Source organism: Cryptotermes secundus, unplaced genomic scaffold (genome assembly GCF_002891405.2).
Source record: "Cryptotermes secundus unplaced genomic scaffold, Csec_1.0 scaffold73, whole genome shotgun sequence".
Classification (NCBI taxonomy): domain Eukaryota; kingdom Metazoa; phylum Arthropoda; class Insecta; order Blattodea; family Kalotermitidae; genus Cryptotermes; species Cryptotermes secundus.
The window spans coordinates 793170-810151 of record NW_019738871.1 but is presented as its reverse complement, the minus strand read 5'-3'; the positions used below and the strand labels follow the sequence as shown (position 1 = coordinate 810151).

The following is a 16982-nucleotide window of genomic DNA, read 5'->3' as shown; positions in this document are numbered from 1 at the left end:
AAGCGTATTCTGAAATATGAGCCACATATACAGGGTGTGTCAGAAAAACCTCATGTTTTGAATGCCTACTTTCAGAACAGTTTTGGAGGACTTAACATAAAGTAACGCTATTTGGTAAACTTTTTTTTTCTTATTCTAAAATCACATTCTTATAACTTAAGCTTTGTGTATGTAATATTTGGTTCATCATAGAAATACGAACGCCTTTTACATTAATCCAAAATGCAGTTGAACGGAGTTCTGAACACGCGGTATATGATTAGCACGCCTTGCAGTTCAAGGCTGGGTCACAGTTTGTTTCGTTATTGTTATTCATTTATCGTATGTTAATGTTGTTTTTTACGCTCTTCTGCGTTATTCGACGCCCCCTCCCCCATTCCCCCTTGACCCCGAAGTGTCAGGGGTCAGGGCAGTTATAGAGGAATGTTGTTTTAGTACAGTGTCCTGTACCGATGTGGCCTACTTTAAAAATTTCCTACGGCATTCCATGAATTTAAAGTTTTATTGCTGGACGAATCGGTTTTTCGTGGGTTTCTTCAGCGTTCCACGCATATTCCTCACTAGTCCCCCAAAGTAGCCCACGACCACTTCCTTCCACATCCTCTCCAATTTATATTCGCAAATGATAGAACCGTTCGAGTTATGGACATTTTCCTTAAGACGCGTCCACATTACTTGTGCTCGTGTGACTCGCTATGCTCACGAGTAATGTGGACGATATGACAAGTCACAAAACAAGCAAATTTTTAATTTTTAATTAAAAAATTATAGCCAATAAATTAAAATACGACTACAGCCTATACACACTACGAGTAAATATACGGATCCTCACGCGCTGAAGCCTGGCGAGCAACCGAAGTAGTGTGGACGAAGATTTACGAGCACAAGTAAAAGGCAGACAAGTCTCCCGACGAGCACGAGTAATGTGGACGCGCCTTTAGATGAAACGTAATTAAATAAGAAAGAAGATTGATGTGTTCGATAATTTAAGAATTATTAATCAGTCAGTATCGTTGGCAATACAGCCCTTTCTTGAGACAAGGCCTTAGAAGATTCTTCCAGATTACATCAGGTTTTCGCTCTTGGGTTTCATGACAGACAGAGCAAGGTCGTCAGCCTTGCGTCTAACCCCCAACCTGGAGGAACAGGTCCTTCTATTTATGTCCCCCAGTAACAGTTACAGTTATACCTCGGAGCACTGGGTACCCTTTCTGTCGACTTCTACGGCCCCTTACAGACTTATATTAAAGCCGTGTAAGACTAACTTTACTGATCTCTCCAAAGTAGTGAAAACAGAACAACGTATTTTTAAATCAGTTTTATTTTAGTTTCAGTATTTGGTAAACTGAGAACCGTGGTAACTCAGTCGGTATAGCGACGGGCTGGACAGCTGTAAGTTCGATTCCTGACAGGGGAAACAGATTTTTCTCTACTCCACAACATCCAGACCGGCTCTGGGGCCCACCCGATCACCTGTCCAATGGGTACTGGAGGCTCTTTACCTGGGATCAAAGCGGCCGGGGTGTGAAGCTCAACACTCACCTCCATCTAATACCGAGGTCAAGAATGGTGGAGCTATACCGTCACACTCCCATGCTTTTTCATGACATGGTGCACAATTAATTGGGTACAGGGACAACTTTACCTCATTTGGTAAGTTCCTTTTTTCGATTTTTTTTTCTGAAATCGGGGGTGGGCCCTCGTGATTTATTTAACAGCACTGAATAGCTCAGATCATGAATGATGGGACGATTGTGAATAATGAATTGGTATGGACGTGGAAGGAGTCAGTTATGGTGTAATTTGAGGTGCTGTCCCAGCGTTTGTCTATAGCGACTGAGGATAACAACGCAGTCTTCAACACCCATCTTCGTCCAAAGATGTGAACCAGGATCTCCAGAATACGAAGCTTAAGTGGTAACAACTCGGACGCGATGATCAGCACCTGCTACACCATGAGATGTTTTCGAAACCTCGGAGCAATGGACAATGGCGTCTATAGTTGAGCATTAGCTTTGTCGGTAGTTGGAGTTCGCCCATTGAGGTCACATGTTAGTCTGGTAAATACAAAGATGATGACAGATAACTGTCAGTTATTTTCTTGCTTCTCGCCAGGCAAGAAACTGAGGATATCTTACGTAAGTGGCTTATTTATTTTAATTTCAATTCGATTGCTAGAACTTACATGTTATTCTGTGTGGATTGAAAGAAAATCTGATAAGGAAGTTCTTGTGGCTGAAGATATTATCTGATTGCTTATAGCTTCCAAAACGTTAGGACTTTCTAATGAGATTTACTTCTTCCAAACCGTGTGTCGTTTTACTTTATTTAAAGACTCACGAATTGTGTTTCATTGCTGCTCATGCTCGTAAGTGGAACGCTGACGTTTGAATAGAATCTGCCGGATACAATCTGCGACAGAAAGTAATATAAATGGACTTATTTTGTTGGATAGGTTTGTAGCATAAATTTCTACCTCCCTTTCTATCCTAATTCCACGAATGCATATGCTTTATCACAATTTTTATTTGCATATTTTACTGTTATCTCCCTTAGACATAGCCTGGTATCAGGTATTTAAATAGATGTAGTGAACGTGTAGTAGCTTGTCTGTTGATTGTGGACGGCTTCTTCTGAGGGACGCAATGGAGTAGATGTCTCCTTCATTACCTGAAAGTGGAAATAGATTGAGTTTCCTAATTTTTTAGATTACCAGACGAAGGCTAAAATATATAACTGCAGGTCACGGTAGCCGAGCGGTCTAAGGCATGCACTGTTTTCGCTCGCCCGGAAGCCGGGATCGTGGGTTCGGATCTGTTTTCTGTGAGGTACGAACTGAATTCTTATATATTATTCTTATACACTGTCGGTCACGGTAGCCGAGCGGTCTAAGGCATGCACTGTTTTCGCTCGCTCGGAAGCCGGGATCATGAGTTCGGATCTGTTTTCTGTGAGGTACGAACTGAATTCTTATATATTATTCTTGTACATTCTCGGTCACCGTAGCCGAGCGGTCTAAGGCATGTACTGTCTTCGCTCGCTCGGAAGCCGGGATCGTGGTTTCGAATCCCACTCAGGGCATGGATGTTTAGTTTGTGTTTGCGCGTGTTTCTGTGCTTGTGTACAGGTAGAGGCCTTGCGACGAGGTGAACACTCGCCCAAGGAGTCCTACCGAATGTGTAAGATCTAGAGAAACCGAAGTGAACGGAGAACTTCATGGAGGTAGGTCTAGGCCCACTGGGGCTGTAGTGACATGGGGAAAACAATGTGTAACTTGTACTCTTCTCCAAGTATAATTAGAATGACCAAGTCAAGGAGCATGAGGTGGTCACGGCATGTAGTACGAATGGAGGAGACGAGGAATGCGTATAGGATATTGGTGGGAAAGCAAGAAGGAAAGAGACCACTGGGAAGACCAAGGCGTAGGTGGGTGGACAGTATTAAAATGGATCTTAGAGAGATAGGATGGTGTCGATTGGATTGATCTGACTCAAGATAGGGACCAGTGGAGGGCTCTTGTGAACACGGTAGTGAACCTTCGGGTTCCATAAAATGCTGGGAAATTCTTGAGTAGCTGCAGAATTGGCGGCTCCTCCAGAAGGGCTCAGCTCCATGAGTAAGTAAGTAAGTAAGTAAGTAAAATGTTTTCTCTTTGCATACTGTGTTGGTTGATAACATTGTTTATTGTAGAGGCATGATTTTTTTTCCTTAGAAACTGTTATAGTGGTCGTTGCAGCTGTGTATATAGGCCAACCGATATGTAAATAAGTACTATGAAGATTAATTTTATTGGCTTTGAGGTTTTCACAGCGTTGACTGTGAAGAATACTGTCTTCGGGACTATAACGCCATGTAATCCGGTAGAAGTTCTCCGAAACGTCGGGTACTTACATTGTAGTGGTAAAATCCCATTACTGAAAAAATACAAGTTTCAACAGTTTTCCAAATAATGTTTTTTAAATGAAAATAACGACAGCTGTTGACAACCTGTTGCTGGCAGAGCCACCTACCGTCAGAATTAATACTACTTGTGTACTGTCGGCACACCGCTTCACCATAATTTCATGCAGCACATTAACGATCTTATTATATACGAATATTTCTAGTTAAAAATAAGTATGTTAAATTTTACTGTTATTTATTTATGACCAAATATATTTTTTTCGGAGCACGCGGTAACGTACTCGTATTTGGTTGAGGCACTATGCTACAAGCCGGAAGGTCGCGGGTTCAAGTCCCGATGAAGTCATTCGTTTTTTTTTTTCAATTGACGTAATCCTTCCAGCCGCACTATGGCCCTGGGGTTGACTCAGCCTCCAACTGAAATGAGTACCAGGAATATTCCTGGGGCGTAAATTGCGGCTGGCGCGTAATTCTGACAACCTCATAGCCAGCTTTGAGCCGAGTGTCTAGAAAATGTAGGAGCCTCGACGTCTCAGAACGCCATGGACCTCCACGGCCTGTTACAGGGATAGCTTTACCTTTTTTATATTTTTTTCGTTCAAAGTTTTGGGCAAAAATGCAGCCCAGAGTAACTATTTCCGGCCGGCAACCATGTTCGGTTACTGATAAAAGAATTCCATATGACGCCGTGCAGTCCGGTAGAAGTTTACTGACATTTACTCTCGGAAACCGTTCTAAATATAACACATGTACATATATACACTTTCTTACTTGGAATGACCGATACTATGACCTCCCAGAATTATGACCTTTCCTCCAGGGACGCCCTATGTAAAATGCAGCATAACAAGTATTATAGTATAGACGCGTTACGTGCAACTTTTCTGTTGATAGGGGAATAGCAATCGGAGGGCTAAATGTGTATTTGAAATCATCGTCAATGTGATGATCTTCAAGGAAATCTTAATAAGTCGTCGCCCCCCCCCCTTCTCTTTTCCGTTTGGTGTCTTCCCTGTTTAGTTCAGTTTCGTTAACTGGTGGCGGGTGTCACTGTCAAGTCACCTGTGAAAGTGACTCACTTCGCGACTGCGCAGCGATGGCCAACTGGCAGCGGGTCTGATCAGGACGTATGTGAGGCCTCATAGGGAACGGAAGGTACATGATATGTCAAAAACAGCCATCGAAAAGACTAGGAAAGTTTTGACAGCTTTCGCTTGTACAATTTTTTTTTTCTGTACGGAGTAGATAAGATTTGTTTCAAAAGAAATATTGTGTGTACCTTGTCGTGTTTACGTAATGTGGAACGACACGTAGTGAGTCGCCACTGGAAAGGATAAAAACGGTAAAGCTATCCCTGTAACAGGCCCTGGAGGCCCATAGGGTTGTGAGACGTTGAGGCTCCCACATTTTCTCTTAGACAGTCGGCTCACAGACGGCGGTGAGATTGTCAGCCTTACGCCCCGTCGCCCTTTCCCCCCCCCCCCAGGAAGATTCCTGGTACTCATTTCTGTTAAGGGGCCCATGCACGTACGAGTCTGGCTCGGCTCGGGTTCCAATGAGCCAAACTCGTCCGTGTGTGGTGAAAGTAATCCGAACCAGACTCGTAGCCTTAGAGACTGAGTCGACCCCGGGGGCATAGTGCGGCTAGAAAAATTAGGCAAATTGAAAATTCCTATGGCCTTATCGAACCCGCGACCTTACGGCCTGTAGCGTAGTGCCTCAAGCAACTACGCTACCGCCTGCCCGCCACTGGAAAGGGACACGTGAATATCGACTCTGGAACCAAGCGGTGTGGTTGATTGGAAAAGACACGTTTCGGGATGGTCCTGTTGAGGCCCACAGATTTCATCTTCCCTGCAAACCGGTCGACTCATCTGCTAGCCAGTCAATCGACAAGGTGCTGTAACTAAGTAATCAAATGAACAGAACAGTGCATGTCTTCACTGAACTGAAAACTCGCTAAGGAAATCCCTTTTCTTGTGGGATTCGAAGTTTCATTATCGTGTTCTCAAAAGCCAGCATCTAGATCCTGTCCTCATCTGCTTCAATCCGGCTTATAGTTGCTCACCATATTTATTATGATTCATTTTAAAACTTATCTTTCAGTTTGTACAGAGGTCCACGCGGTAACGTAGTTGGTTGAGGCATTACGCTACAAGGAGGAAGGTAGCGGATTCGATTCCCGATAAAGCCATTTGATTTTACAGTTAACCTGATCCTTCCATCCGCACTGTGGCCTTGGGGTCGACTCAGCCTCTAACAGAAATTAGTATCAGGAATATTCCTAGGATTAAAGGGAGGCCGGCGCGTAAGGTTGACCTCTCCCGGGTCTGGTCAAGTGGGATTTGTGGTGGACAAAGTGGCGCTGGGGCAGGTTTTCTCCGAGTACTTCGGTTTCCCCTGCCAATCTTCATTCCACTAATTGCTCCACACTCACCCTCACTTATCATCTGGGACTGGTACAATAGGCCAGAAGTGGCCGCAGTACAAGGGACTTAGTCCCACCCCACTAGCATTAAAAAAAAAGGTTTACCTCACCGCCATCTGTGAGCTGATTATCTACCTAGAAAATATGGATCCTCGGCGTCTCATTATCCTGTGGGCCTCCACGACTTGTAATAGGGATACCTTTACTATTACAACCTGTACCCAGGTCTCATCCCAAGGGGTTCCGACTAAAATTTTGTGTTAATTTTTCATCTNGGATTTTACTTCATGCCATGTAAAAAAATCTGTGGAACATGTTTGTTTCAGTTTTATTACAGCGTTCTGTATATAATGCCTCCTATTTTTTTTAAGAAAACTACAACAGATACAGAAAGCATAATAATGCAATTAAATAGAGCAAGATTTCAGCTACTTACAGTTATTTTTCCACATAATCACCACCATTCGTTATGCAGCTTTGCCATCGATGAACAAGAGCCTGTATCNTCTGGCCTGACTCGGGAAATACGGGCTTTCAGCTTAGTCAACGTCGTTTTATAGCGTTCAGAATTGACAGTCCCTGGTCGTTATCTGCTGATCTGTATGGATGAGGCGCTGTTCATTGTGAGGAGTGGCAGCTGAGCAGGGACGCCCACGGCGTGGCTTGTCGTGCACTTCACTTTCGTCACTGTTGAAACGCACTACCCACCGCCTCACTTGCTGACTTCCACTGTATTGTCTCCGTACACCTTTAGCAAGTGTCGATGGATATCAGTGGGTACAATTTGTTCGGCAGTGAGAAATTCAATAACACATTTCTCTTTCATACGCACTTCTATGTCAGACGCCATTTTGGTAGACTGCTCTGCTGTCACTATCTGTCGCACGACAACCAAACTAACAGTAGATTGGCGGGAAGGCTCAACCTTTACTACAACACCACCAGCATCCAGCTCAGACGTTACATATTAACACAGAAAAATATGAGGCATTATTTACGGAACGCCCCTGGTAATTGTGCAGCTTTCTCCGACCACATACCCCTTAGCTCCAAGCGTCCCGCCAAAATCGTGTCCACAGACACCTTCATTCCTCCAGCGGTCAGCAGTGTGAAGATAGTGGTAGCTTTCAGAGCTTCGGGGACAATATTTGTCTCCATCTTCAGGGTTCGATGTGATGTATAGCATATCTGTAAATTTCTGTTGCGGGTCTCGTCTTGGATCCATGACTTAAGTTTTGTTCGCTCTAAGTGCATTTACTCGCTTGGAAATGGGGCTCCTCATCGACGAGTGGGGGAGATTGTTCTTTCTGAATAGTGGCCACATTTATTGCTCCATAATTCTGATGCCATGGCTGTCTGGTAAATTGCTGCTGGTCCTCGCCAGCAGAGTCGTTATTCTTTCCAGGTCCCGTGGGACTGATGACCATATTTTACTGTTTCACGGCTCTTGGAGTCCTGCAACCACTGCCTTCATGTGATGTCTGTTTGGAAAATTGCTGGCCCTCGCCAGCATAGTGAGTCTTGATTCCTAGTCCCACGGGACTCAAGACCATATTTTACCGTCTCACGACTCTTGGAGACTTGCAACCTCTGACTTGATGTGCTGTCTGTCTACTTGTGAAACTGCTGCTGGCCCTCGCCAGCATACTGATTCTTAGTTCCTATTCCCGCTGGACTCATGACCATATATTACTGTGTGACAGGTCTGAGAGCCTTTAGAACTCACCCTTCTGATGCGGTGACAGGTAAATTGCTGCTGTCCACTGGGTGTAGTAAAATTATCCCTATGCTTAACTAATTAATCATTACTCGATGAAGGTGTATGGGAGAGTGGGTGTATAGATCCATATTTTCTTGACCTTGGCACTAGTCGGGGTGAGTGCTCAGCTTCACACCCCGGCCGCTTTACGTCCGGTGAAAGAACCTCCGGTACCCATCGGATAAGGGGCTCGGTGATCCTACCGGGACTCGAACTCCGGCCCCTCTGTCGCCCATCCCGTAGCCAGTCGCTATACCGACTACGCTGTGAAGCTGATAACTCTTCTTCTTTCTTCCGAGGTTAAGGATGGTGGATCTGTACCTCCGCTCCCCCCATACGCTTTCACGGTGTAGTGCTTAATTGCGTGCTTAAGTAGAAGGGATAACAGTACTGTAAGCTGCTATAGAGACAGGACCTGAGTAAGCACTAATATATCTTCATACCTTTGTGACATTGACATACTCATGCCTTGTCTAATGCGCATGTCGGGCCGACTGCTCGCTGCTAGCGTTTGCGGCTGTAATTATAAATTAGGAAAGTTTCTTGTGTGTGGCGTACAGGCGGTTGTGTTACTTGTCCTCTCTGTGACGATTTGAAATCGCCTACGATTTTCATAATGGCTAGGGTTGCTGAAAATGTTGACGTTAGCGTCTTATCTCGATTTCTAAAGCGAGTCTTCAAGAAAAAGAAGCTCCTTGAATTATTTTTCTTTTCAAGAAATACAGCTTTGGATATTGTGTTGCAGCCTCTAGTGCCAGTTCACCAGGTGAAATTGCCCGTCGAAAGGTAGGTACCGCACAGGAAGACAGTTTGCAGTGGGCCGTTGTCTTTTGCGATGTGTAGCATGGGGAAAAGATACCAGTGTTTCGAAGGAATCTCATTCCTTCATCGTCAGGGTAGAAGAGTCTCTGAGGCTGCCACGGAAGTCAATATCAAGATATGATATAATGTTGTAATAATATTATAATGTATTTAATATTATATAATATTATATGCCTCAGGATAGGGACTCCACTCCCACATAGTCTTCGTGGCATGGTGCTTAATTAATTAAGCACACGAACTTCTTATTTTGTTAGCGACCAGTGGATTTCCCTTCTTAAAGCAGCAATGAACTTTTGGGTTCTATAAGGGTGAGAATATCTTCTTGAAAGACTATTAAAAAAAGGATTCTGGTTCATGAGATTAATAAAAGTAAATAATATTACTTGTTACGTCCATGATTTATTTCAACCGTCTTCCAGTGCATACACTTATCTATCTCCTCTCTCTCGCACTACATGTTTCGGCACAAAAGTGCCATCTTCAGGTGCTTATTCGATTTACGCTAAACTAGTTCATTGCATGCCTTGTCGTCTTCATATTAAAATAACTAAAATATATATTTATCATATATATTGATAAATGTTAAATGTTAAAAATATTAAAATTGTTCAAGATTTTTCATCTCTACGTCGTATCTCACTACGCAAGTCACATATCCTCTTCTGTCGGAGCACTCTTTCACTATCGTGTGTGTATTGTGCTTTGTGTTGTGTCTTGCTCCTGTGACTGCGTGTGTTATACTTGTTACATATTATTACAGTACATAAAGACGTGTTTTGTCATGAATTTTTTTAATTATAAGAGAATGTTGCTATTAAACGATGAATGTCTGTTTTATGTCATGCACAAAATTCTTTGTGCGACAATTTTTTTTTAAATTGAGCGAACCCGGGCGGCAGTAAGCCTAGTTATTTTTTTTAATTCGCACAGTGGGGGATGGAGGCCAGCTGGGTCCACTCGGCACGGCGGCCACTGATTGTCCTATTGTACCTTCCCCGGGTGACTATAATGATGGAGAATTTGGTGGAATGAAGATTGGCAGGGGAAACCGAAGTACTCGGAGAAAACCTGCCCCAGCGCCACTTCGTGCACCACAAATCCCACTTGACAAGACCCTGGGATCGAACCCTGGCCGCCACGGTGGGAAGCCAGCAACTAACCGCTTGAGCTATGGCGCGGCCTAAGCCTAGTTAACGTTTGCAACGTATGACACAACACGACATTACTCATGTGCATGCACACCAGTATTTCGTGTCGTCTGTCTTCAGACTGTTGTCACATGACATTCTTCTGTGACCTTACAGTATCGTGGGTAAATTGATAAAGAGGTTTCTTTTCTTCATAACAGAATAGGCGCTGAAGTTGTATAGAAACTTGACATAGTTTTTAAGCGTTCGTTACAAAGGAAACCGCTTCTGGGCAGAACTAATCACCTACTTTCCTTTGATACGACACGGACCGCGTACAAAACGACACTTCCAACAATTCTTCGTTGCCGCGGGAACGTATGTACCTGAGTTGTTACCAAGCAACAATAAGGTGATACACAGACACGCGTCCAACAATTCTTCCATTGTTGCGTGTATTAATTGCGGCGGGAACGTGATTACCGCGCCGTTGCCTTGCAACGATAGAACAGACACAGACTGATGGGAGGGATTTTTGAAGCACGCCGTTGAGATGAGCTCAGGTGTCAGGATATACATGCCCAGTTTCATAGAGACTGGTTCAGGCATTCTGAAGTTACTGAGGAGGGATTCACAGATACGCAGACACACAGACTGAGGGCAGGGAATTATGAAGTGCGCCGTTGAGATGGGCTCAGGTGTCAGGATATACATGCCTAGTTTCACAGAGACTGGTTCAGGCATTCAGAAGTTACTAGGAGGGATTCACAGATACGCAGACACACAGGGATTTAGTAAGTACGCCGTTGAGATGGGCTCAGGTGTCAGGATATACATGCATAGTTTCGTAAAGACTGGTTCAGGCATTCAGAAGTTACTAGGAGGGATTCACAGATACGCAGACACACAGGGATTTAGTAAGTACGCCGTTGAGATGGGCTCAGGTGTCAGGATATACATACCGAGTTTCATAGAGACTGGTTCAGGCATTCAGAAGTTACTAGGAGGTATTCACAGAAACGCAGACACACAGACTGATGGCAGGGATTTAGTAAGTGCGCCGTTGAGATGGGCTCAGGTGTCAGGATATACATACCGAGTTTCATAAAGACAGGTTCAGGCATTCAAACGTTGATTGGGGGGATTCACAGACATGCACAGGCTAAGAAGGAAAGAAAGCCTTTTCTGGAGATCATGTGTGTCCGCATATCTGTGATGTGGCATCGGCGCTAATGCATTTTCTTCGAATTCGGCATGGGACACTTAACACTAACACATGTCAAACAGTTGCGATCGTCAACCAGATTTATCCGTAATAAATCCTTCTACACAAGGTCATAAAGCTATCCCTGTAACAGGCCTTCAAGGCCCATAGGGTTGTGAGACGTCGAAGCCCCCACATTTCCTCGTCTCACAGTTGACGGTAAGGCTGTCAGCCTTACAAGCCAGCCACCTTTTGCCCTCCAGGAAGATCCCTGGTACTCATTTCTATTAAGAGGCTGAGTCGACCCCAGGGCCATAGTGCGGCTGGAAGAATTAGGTAAATTGAAAAAAAAAATCCACCTCATCAGGGCTCGAACCCGCAACCTTGAGGCTTGTAGCATAGTGCATCAACCAACTACGCTACGCTTTCCGCTCTGTTTGATTCTATAATGTATTCCGTATTCCTTTGTGCTAATTTTATAAACCGGTTAAACTAAGATCTAAAAGTTTGTACCGATGGTATATCAATACCGTTATTCTGATATATTGGGTTTTTGGACTTTATCCATCGTCCTGGTTTTTAAGATAACAAATAAAAACACGACGTTTCGGAAACTGGATCTGTTTCCGTCCTGAGGTGAAGGAAAACACCTATTCTGTTGGGTCCGTTAGAAAGAGCTAGCCTCAATCACTGGATTGATTGTGATTGAGTGATTGAGGCTAGCTCTTTCTAACGGACCAAACGGAATAGGTGTTTTCCTTCGCCTGAGGACGGAAACAGATCCAGTTTCCGAAACGTCGTGTTTTTATTTGTTATCTTAAGAACCAGGACGATGGATAAAGTCCAAAAACCCAATATATCAGTGTGTTATACACCATCGTCAGAATCCTATAGTAACTACTTAATACCGTTATTGTGTTTTTGGACTCTATCCATAGTTCTGTTTATCATTAAAACGTTTCGGAGACTGGATCATGTCTCCATCTTCAGGTAAAAGCTTACTCAGTTGGGCCCCCCATCGTTAGAGCCAGTCCATATCTCCGTACTCCAGCACCAGAATCAGAGTCAGAGTCACTTTACTACTGGAAGTTTATCGCCAATCATTTCGTCTTGGAACCAAAGCCCCTTGAGACCCATGACCATTATTCTTTTGCAACTGAACAGTTGCAGTTATAGTTCTTATGTAACATTGTCTCTACAAGTGAATGGGTCTGTCGTTTACATTTGCTGCTGGCCCTCGCCAGCGAATGCTTTCTCGGGTCCAGGTTCCCCCAGAAACAGTGCCCCAGATGGACCCCCAGACATTGGGTTACTTTTTTGTCGCCTCCTACGACTCCTAGGGCTACGGTGGAGGTATTCGAACCCGCCTCCACACGGAGTTACACCGGCACCAAAGTTATGTTAAGACCGATGGTCAGTCGGCCAGTCTGTCTGGAAATAAAACACCAATCTGGGGCTTACGACCAGGTTTTTATTACTGTCTGACAATTGTGGATTTGTTGATGTGGGACGTTCTCTGGTCTGCCGTTTACAATTGCCGCTGGCGCTCGCCAGCGCAGTCATTCGCTGGTCCATGTTCCATGAGACTCATGACCATATTTCACTGCCTCAGATTCGAGACAGAACAGTATGAGAATATAAGCCGTCGCTAAAGAGACAAATTCTCCGTATGGTACCATTTGCTTTCTGGTTACGGCTGAAGTGCGTGTATGGCTGTAATTGTGTTATAGAAATCCATCTGCATGCCGACTGCATAGTCCAGCCCTACATACTTGTCATTTTCGTCTAGTATGAAGCCGTTTCATTCTAGTACGTAGGGTTATCAGATAGAGGGATATATTGCTACACGGGCATAACGAAGTCGCCAGATTCAATTTTAAACGTGGGAACGAAAATTCGCTTACCGGAGGTTTCATTTGTTTCTGTAAAGGCGCGTCCACATTGCTCGTGCTCGTGTGACTCGCTATGCTCGCGAGTAATGTGGACGATATGACAAGTCACGCGACAAGCAAATTTTAAATTTTGAATTTAAAAACTATAGCCAATAAATTAAAATACGACTACAGCCTATACACACTACGAGTAAAATATACGGATCCTCACGCGCCGAAGCCTGGCGAGCAACTTAAGTAGTGTGGACGAAGATTTACGAACACAAGTAAAAGCCAGACGAGTCTCCCCACGAGCACGAGTTATGTGGACGCGCCTTAAAATTGCCTACCGAAGATGTGACATACACCCTCAGATATGTTTCACGACAAATAATATTTATTTATATCTGAAAGAATTGCCGAGCTTCTTTTGTACGAGGTACTTTTTATTGTTTTAGTCTAGTACAGCTCAATCTGTGTAGCGACAGTTTANGGGCAGGTGGGGGGGGGGGTCGATTCCCGGCAGGGGCAAGATTTTTCTTTTCACAGCGTTCACACCGGCTCTGGGGCCCACCCAAGTTTTCTATCCAATGGGTACGAGGGGTTCTTTCTCTGGGGGTAAAACTGCCCGGGCGTGAAGCTGACCAGTCACCTCCATCTATTGTCGAGGTCAGTAATGGTGAATCTATACCTACACTCCCCCGTATGTCTTCATGGCATGGTACGGTGCTTAATTAAGCAGAAGGACAAATTACCTCTACCTTGCTTGGTGTAAAGCGATCCTGTGACGTCGAAACAAGCCTATCACTGTAATTACGGCGAGTAGGCAACCAAAATGACACATGTATGGTTGGCTTCATAATAACCGTAGGTAGGTCTGTGTGATAATGGCCATGTTTAAGCGGACGAAAGTAACCGACAGTCCTTAAATGCGGATGATGCATGTGTAAGAAGTGTGTTAGTGCAAGGTTTGAATTGGAATGCCACAGCGCACCTGGAGTGAGTACAGCATATCGCGCGTTTGAGTGTGACTAGAGACGAGGTTGGGATTGGTAAGTGGGCTTTATTGGTCGTTTACACTCGTAACTACAAATAACTGCCACAGTCTCACCGAATTACACACTCCAAATATCACTGTAACTGGAAGTATTCGAACCTGCCTCTACACTAGGTCAAAAAGTCAAAGTTACATCGCAACTGACGGTCAGTAATGTGGATCATGACCAGATATTTGTTACTGTTTGACAGTTACGGTCTTATTTTTGTGCCCTCTCTGACGACAGGACGGGTCTATATGCTGCTGGTTCTTGCCAGCGCAGTCTTTTTCGGGTCCGAGTCCCTTGGTACTCGCGACCATATTTTACTGTCTCAGATTTGAGAGTTCCCTTTTCGTCGCGTCCTGNTCCACTTCTCACTCAAGTTTTACCCAAAAGTTTCCTGCGAGCCGCCACTTAATACCGTAGTTTGTTTCTCGAAGTTTAGGACCGGAAAATTAAAAAAAAAAAAAAAAAAAAAACATCTGTTGCCTAGCAACGGCTGTTGTACTGTCCCCTGTTTACACAGCTGTTACCTGGCGGTGGGTCTATATGTTACAATAGTTTCATAACAGGAGGTGACAGTAATTGCTGTAGAACAAGTAGGGAGTTTGTTTGCCCTGCATTACAAGTGAACATAATTTGTTTTACCTGTGAGTGAGTCATTTAGCGGTCCCGTCAGTATCTAAACTGTGCAGCATCGAATGTTGGATTGGGAGGTGAGGTGAGGAAGGAAGACACCTACTCAGTTGGGCCCGTTCTTTTTCCTTTTTTCCTGTGGCGCTACAGCCCCAATTCGGGCCTAGGCCTACCTCCATGAAACTCTCCGTTTCACTTCGGTTTACTAGATCTTACACATACGGTAGGACTCCTTGGGCGAGTGATGAGCTCGTCGCAAGGCCTCTACCTGTATACAAACACAGAAAAACGCACACAAACATCCATGCCCTAAGTGGGATTCGAACCCACGATCCCGGCTTCCGAGCGAGCGAAGACAGTGCACGCCTTAGACCGCTCGGCTACCGTGACCGGCAGTGTATAAGAATAATATATAAGAATTCAGTTCGTACCTCACAGGAAACAGATCCGAACCCACGATCCCGGCTTCCAAGTGAGCGAAGACAGTGCATGCCTTAGACCGCTCGGCTACCGTGACCGACCAGTTGGGCCCGTTAGAAAGAGCTAATCTCAATCACTGGTCCAGTCCTCACCTGAAGACGGAAAAAGATCTAGTTTCCGAAACGTGTTTTCTATTTCCTAGAATTCCGGACGATGGAAAAAGTAAAAGAAAAACAGTAATTGTGTTATCCACCATTGTCAGAACCTTACAGAACCAAGAAGGTTGTGTCATCCGGGGACTATTCCGTCATTTGCGTAGAGGGACGGAGGAAAACCATAATATCTCCGTCAGGATAGGCGGTGTTCAGGCCGATATTCGAACCTAGGACCTGCCAGATGCGAGTGTACAGTATTACCGTTACTCCAAGCCGCGCGGCGCTTTGTGTTACTCCATTCAAATTTAATAAGATGAATGGCACAATGGAGACATGTAACATCTGAAACTACTAAACACGTGAATTCTTTATCTTCGTTAGTACAAAATTTGCATTCCGTCAAAATGTGGGACTTTCGCAGACTCTCCCCCACCCCCTCTTTTGCTCTAAGATTGATTAATTCAGACCTACAGTATCTAAAACTTGTCCGTCTTGACTAGAAATGTAAACGTTAAAGTATAGAAAAGTTTTACATGTTTATGTTGGGGCACTCGATAGCGTAGTTGGTTCGATTAACGATCAGGTCTTATGATTCTTCAATTGACCTAATCCTTCCGGGATAGCGCAGTCGGTATAGCGACTGGCTACGGGCAGGACGAACGAGGGGTCGGAGTTCGAGTCCAGATAGGGTCAAGAATTGTCTCTTCTCCTCAGCGTTGAGACCGGCTCTGGGGCCCGCCCAGCCTCCTATCCAATGAATACCGGGACCTTTTCCCAGAGGGTAAAGCGGCCGGGGCATGAAGTTGAACGCTCACCTCCAACTAATGTTGAGGTCAAGAAAAATGGAGCTATGCATCCACTCCCCCATACGTCTTCATGGCGTAGTGCTTAGTTAAGCACAGTGACAACACTACCTTTTTTTACCTAATCTCTCCAGTCGCACTATGCCCCTGGGGTCGACTCTGCCTCTGACAGAAATGAGTACCGGGAATCATACTGGGGGTTAAAGGGCGGCCGGCGGGTGCGTAAGGCTGACAGCTCACCGCCATCTGTGAGCCTAGACTGGCTGTCAGTCTAGAAAGTGTGGGAGCCTCCATGTCTCACATCCCTATGGGCCTCCAGGGCCTGTTACAGGAATAGCTTTACCTTTTACCTGTTTATATAAGCAACACGGTGAAAGGTCAGAGTCGGTTGGGTGACCACAATCTGACTCCGCCCACCTGCTGTATAATACACCAATAGGACGAGGCAGCGATCTGACAAACTGGTATAAATATCAGTGATGTACGGCCATCCACCACACGACCCTGATGATGGAGACAGGTCTCCGAAACGTCCGTTCTTAGTTCAACATTTTTTTTTTGTTTTAAACGGACGTTAAACTTGTTTTATTGCTAGTATAGTGGAACTAAGTCCCTTGCACTGCGGCCACTTGTGGCCTATTGTACCAGTCCCAGATGATAGGTGAGGGTGAATGTGGAGCAATTGGTGGAATGAAGAGTGGCAGGGGGAACCGCAGGACTCGGAGAAAACCTGCCCCAGCGCCACTTTGTCCACCACAAATTCCACTTGACCAGACCTGTGATCGAACCTGGGCCACCGCGGTGGGAAGCCAGC

The 16982-nt window shown here is 44.9% G+C and overlaps 1 protein-coding gene across 7 annotated transcripts in view; it reads left to right on the top strand.

The window, feature by feature from the left end:
- The window catches only part of LOC111871062 (phosphatidylcholine:ceramide cholinephosphotransferase 2), a 151409-nt gene that overhangs the window by 53517 nt on the left and 80910 nt on the right, over positions 1 to 16982 (top strand). The window contains exon 1 of one of the 7 annotated variants that reach the window (XM_033754088.1): positions 1551 to 1653. The exons of 3 other annotated variants lie outside the window; for them this stretch is intronic. In XM_033754088.1, coding sequence (XP_033609979.1) covers positions 1604 to 1653 — 50 coding nt within the window. In that variant the 5' untranslated portion in view covers positions 1551 to 1603. Of the gene's footprint in view, positions 1 to 1550; positions 1654 to 2101; positions 2139 to 8654; positions 8877 to 16982 lie in introns of those variants that run through there. 3 more of the 7 variants (XM_023863822.2, XM_023863824.2, XM_023863818.2) reach the window with 3 other exon arrangements.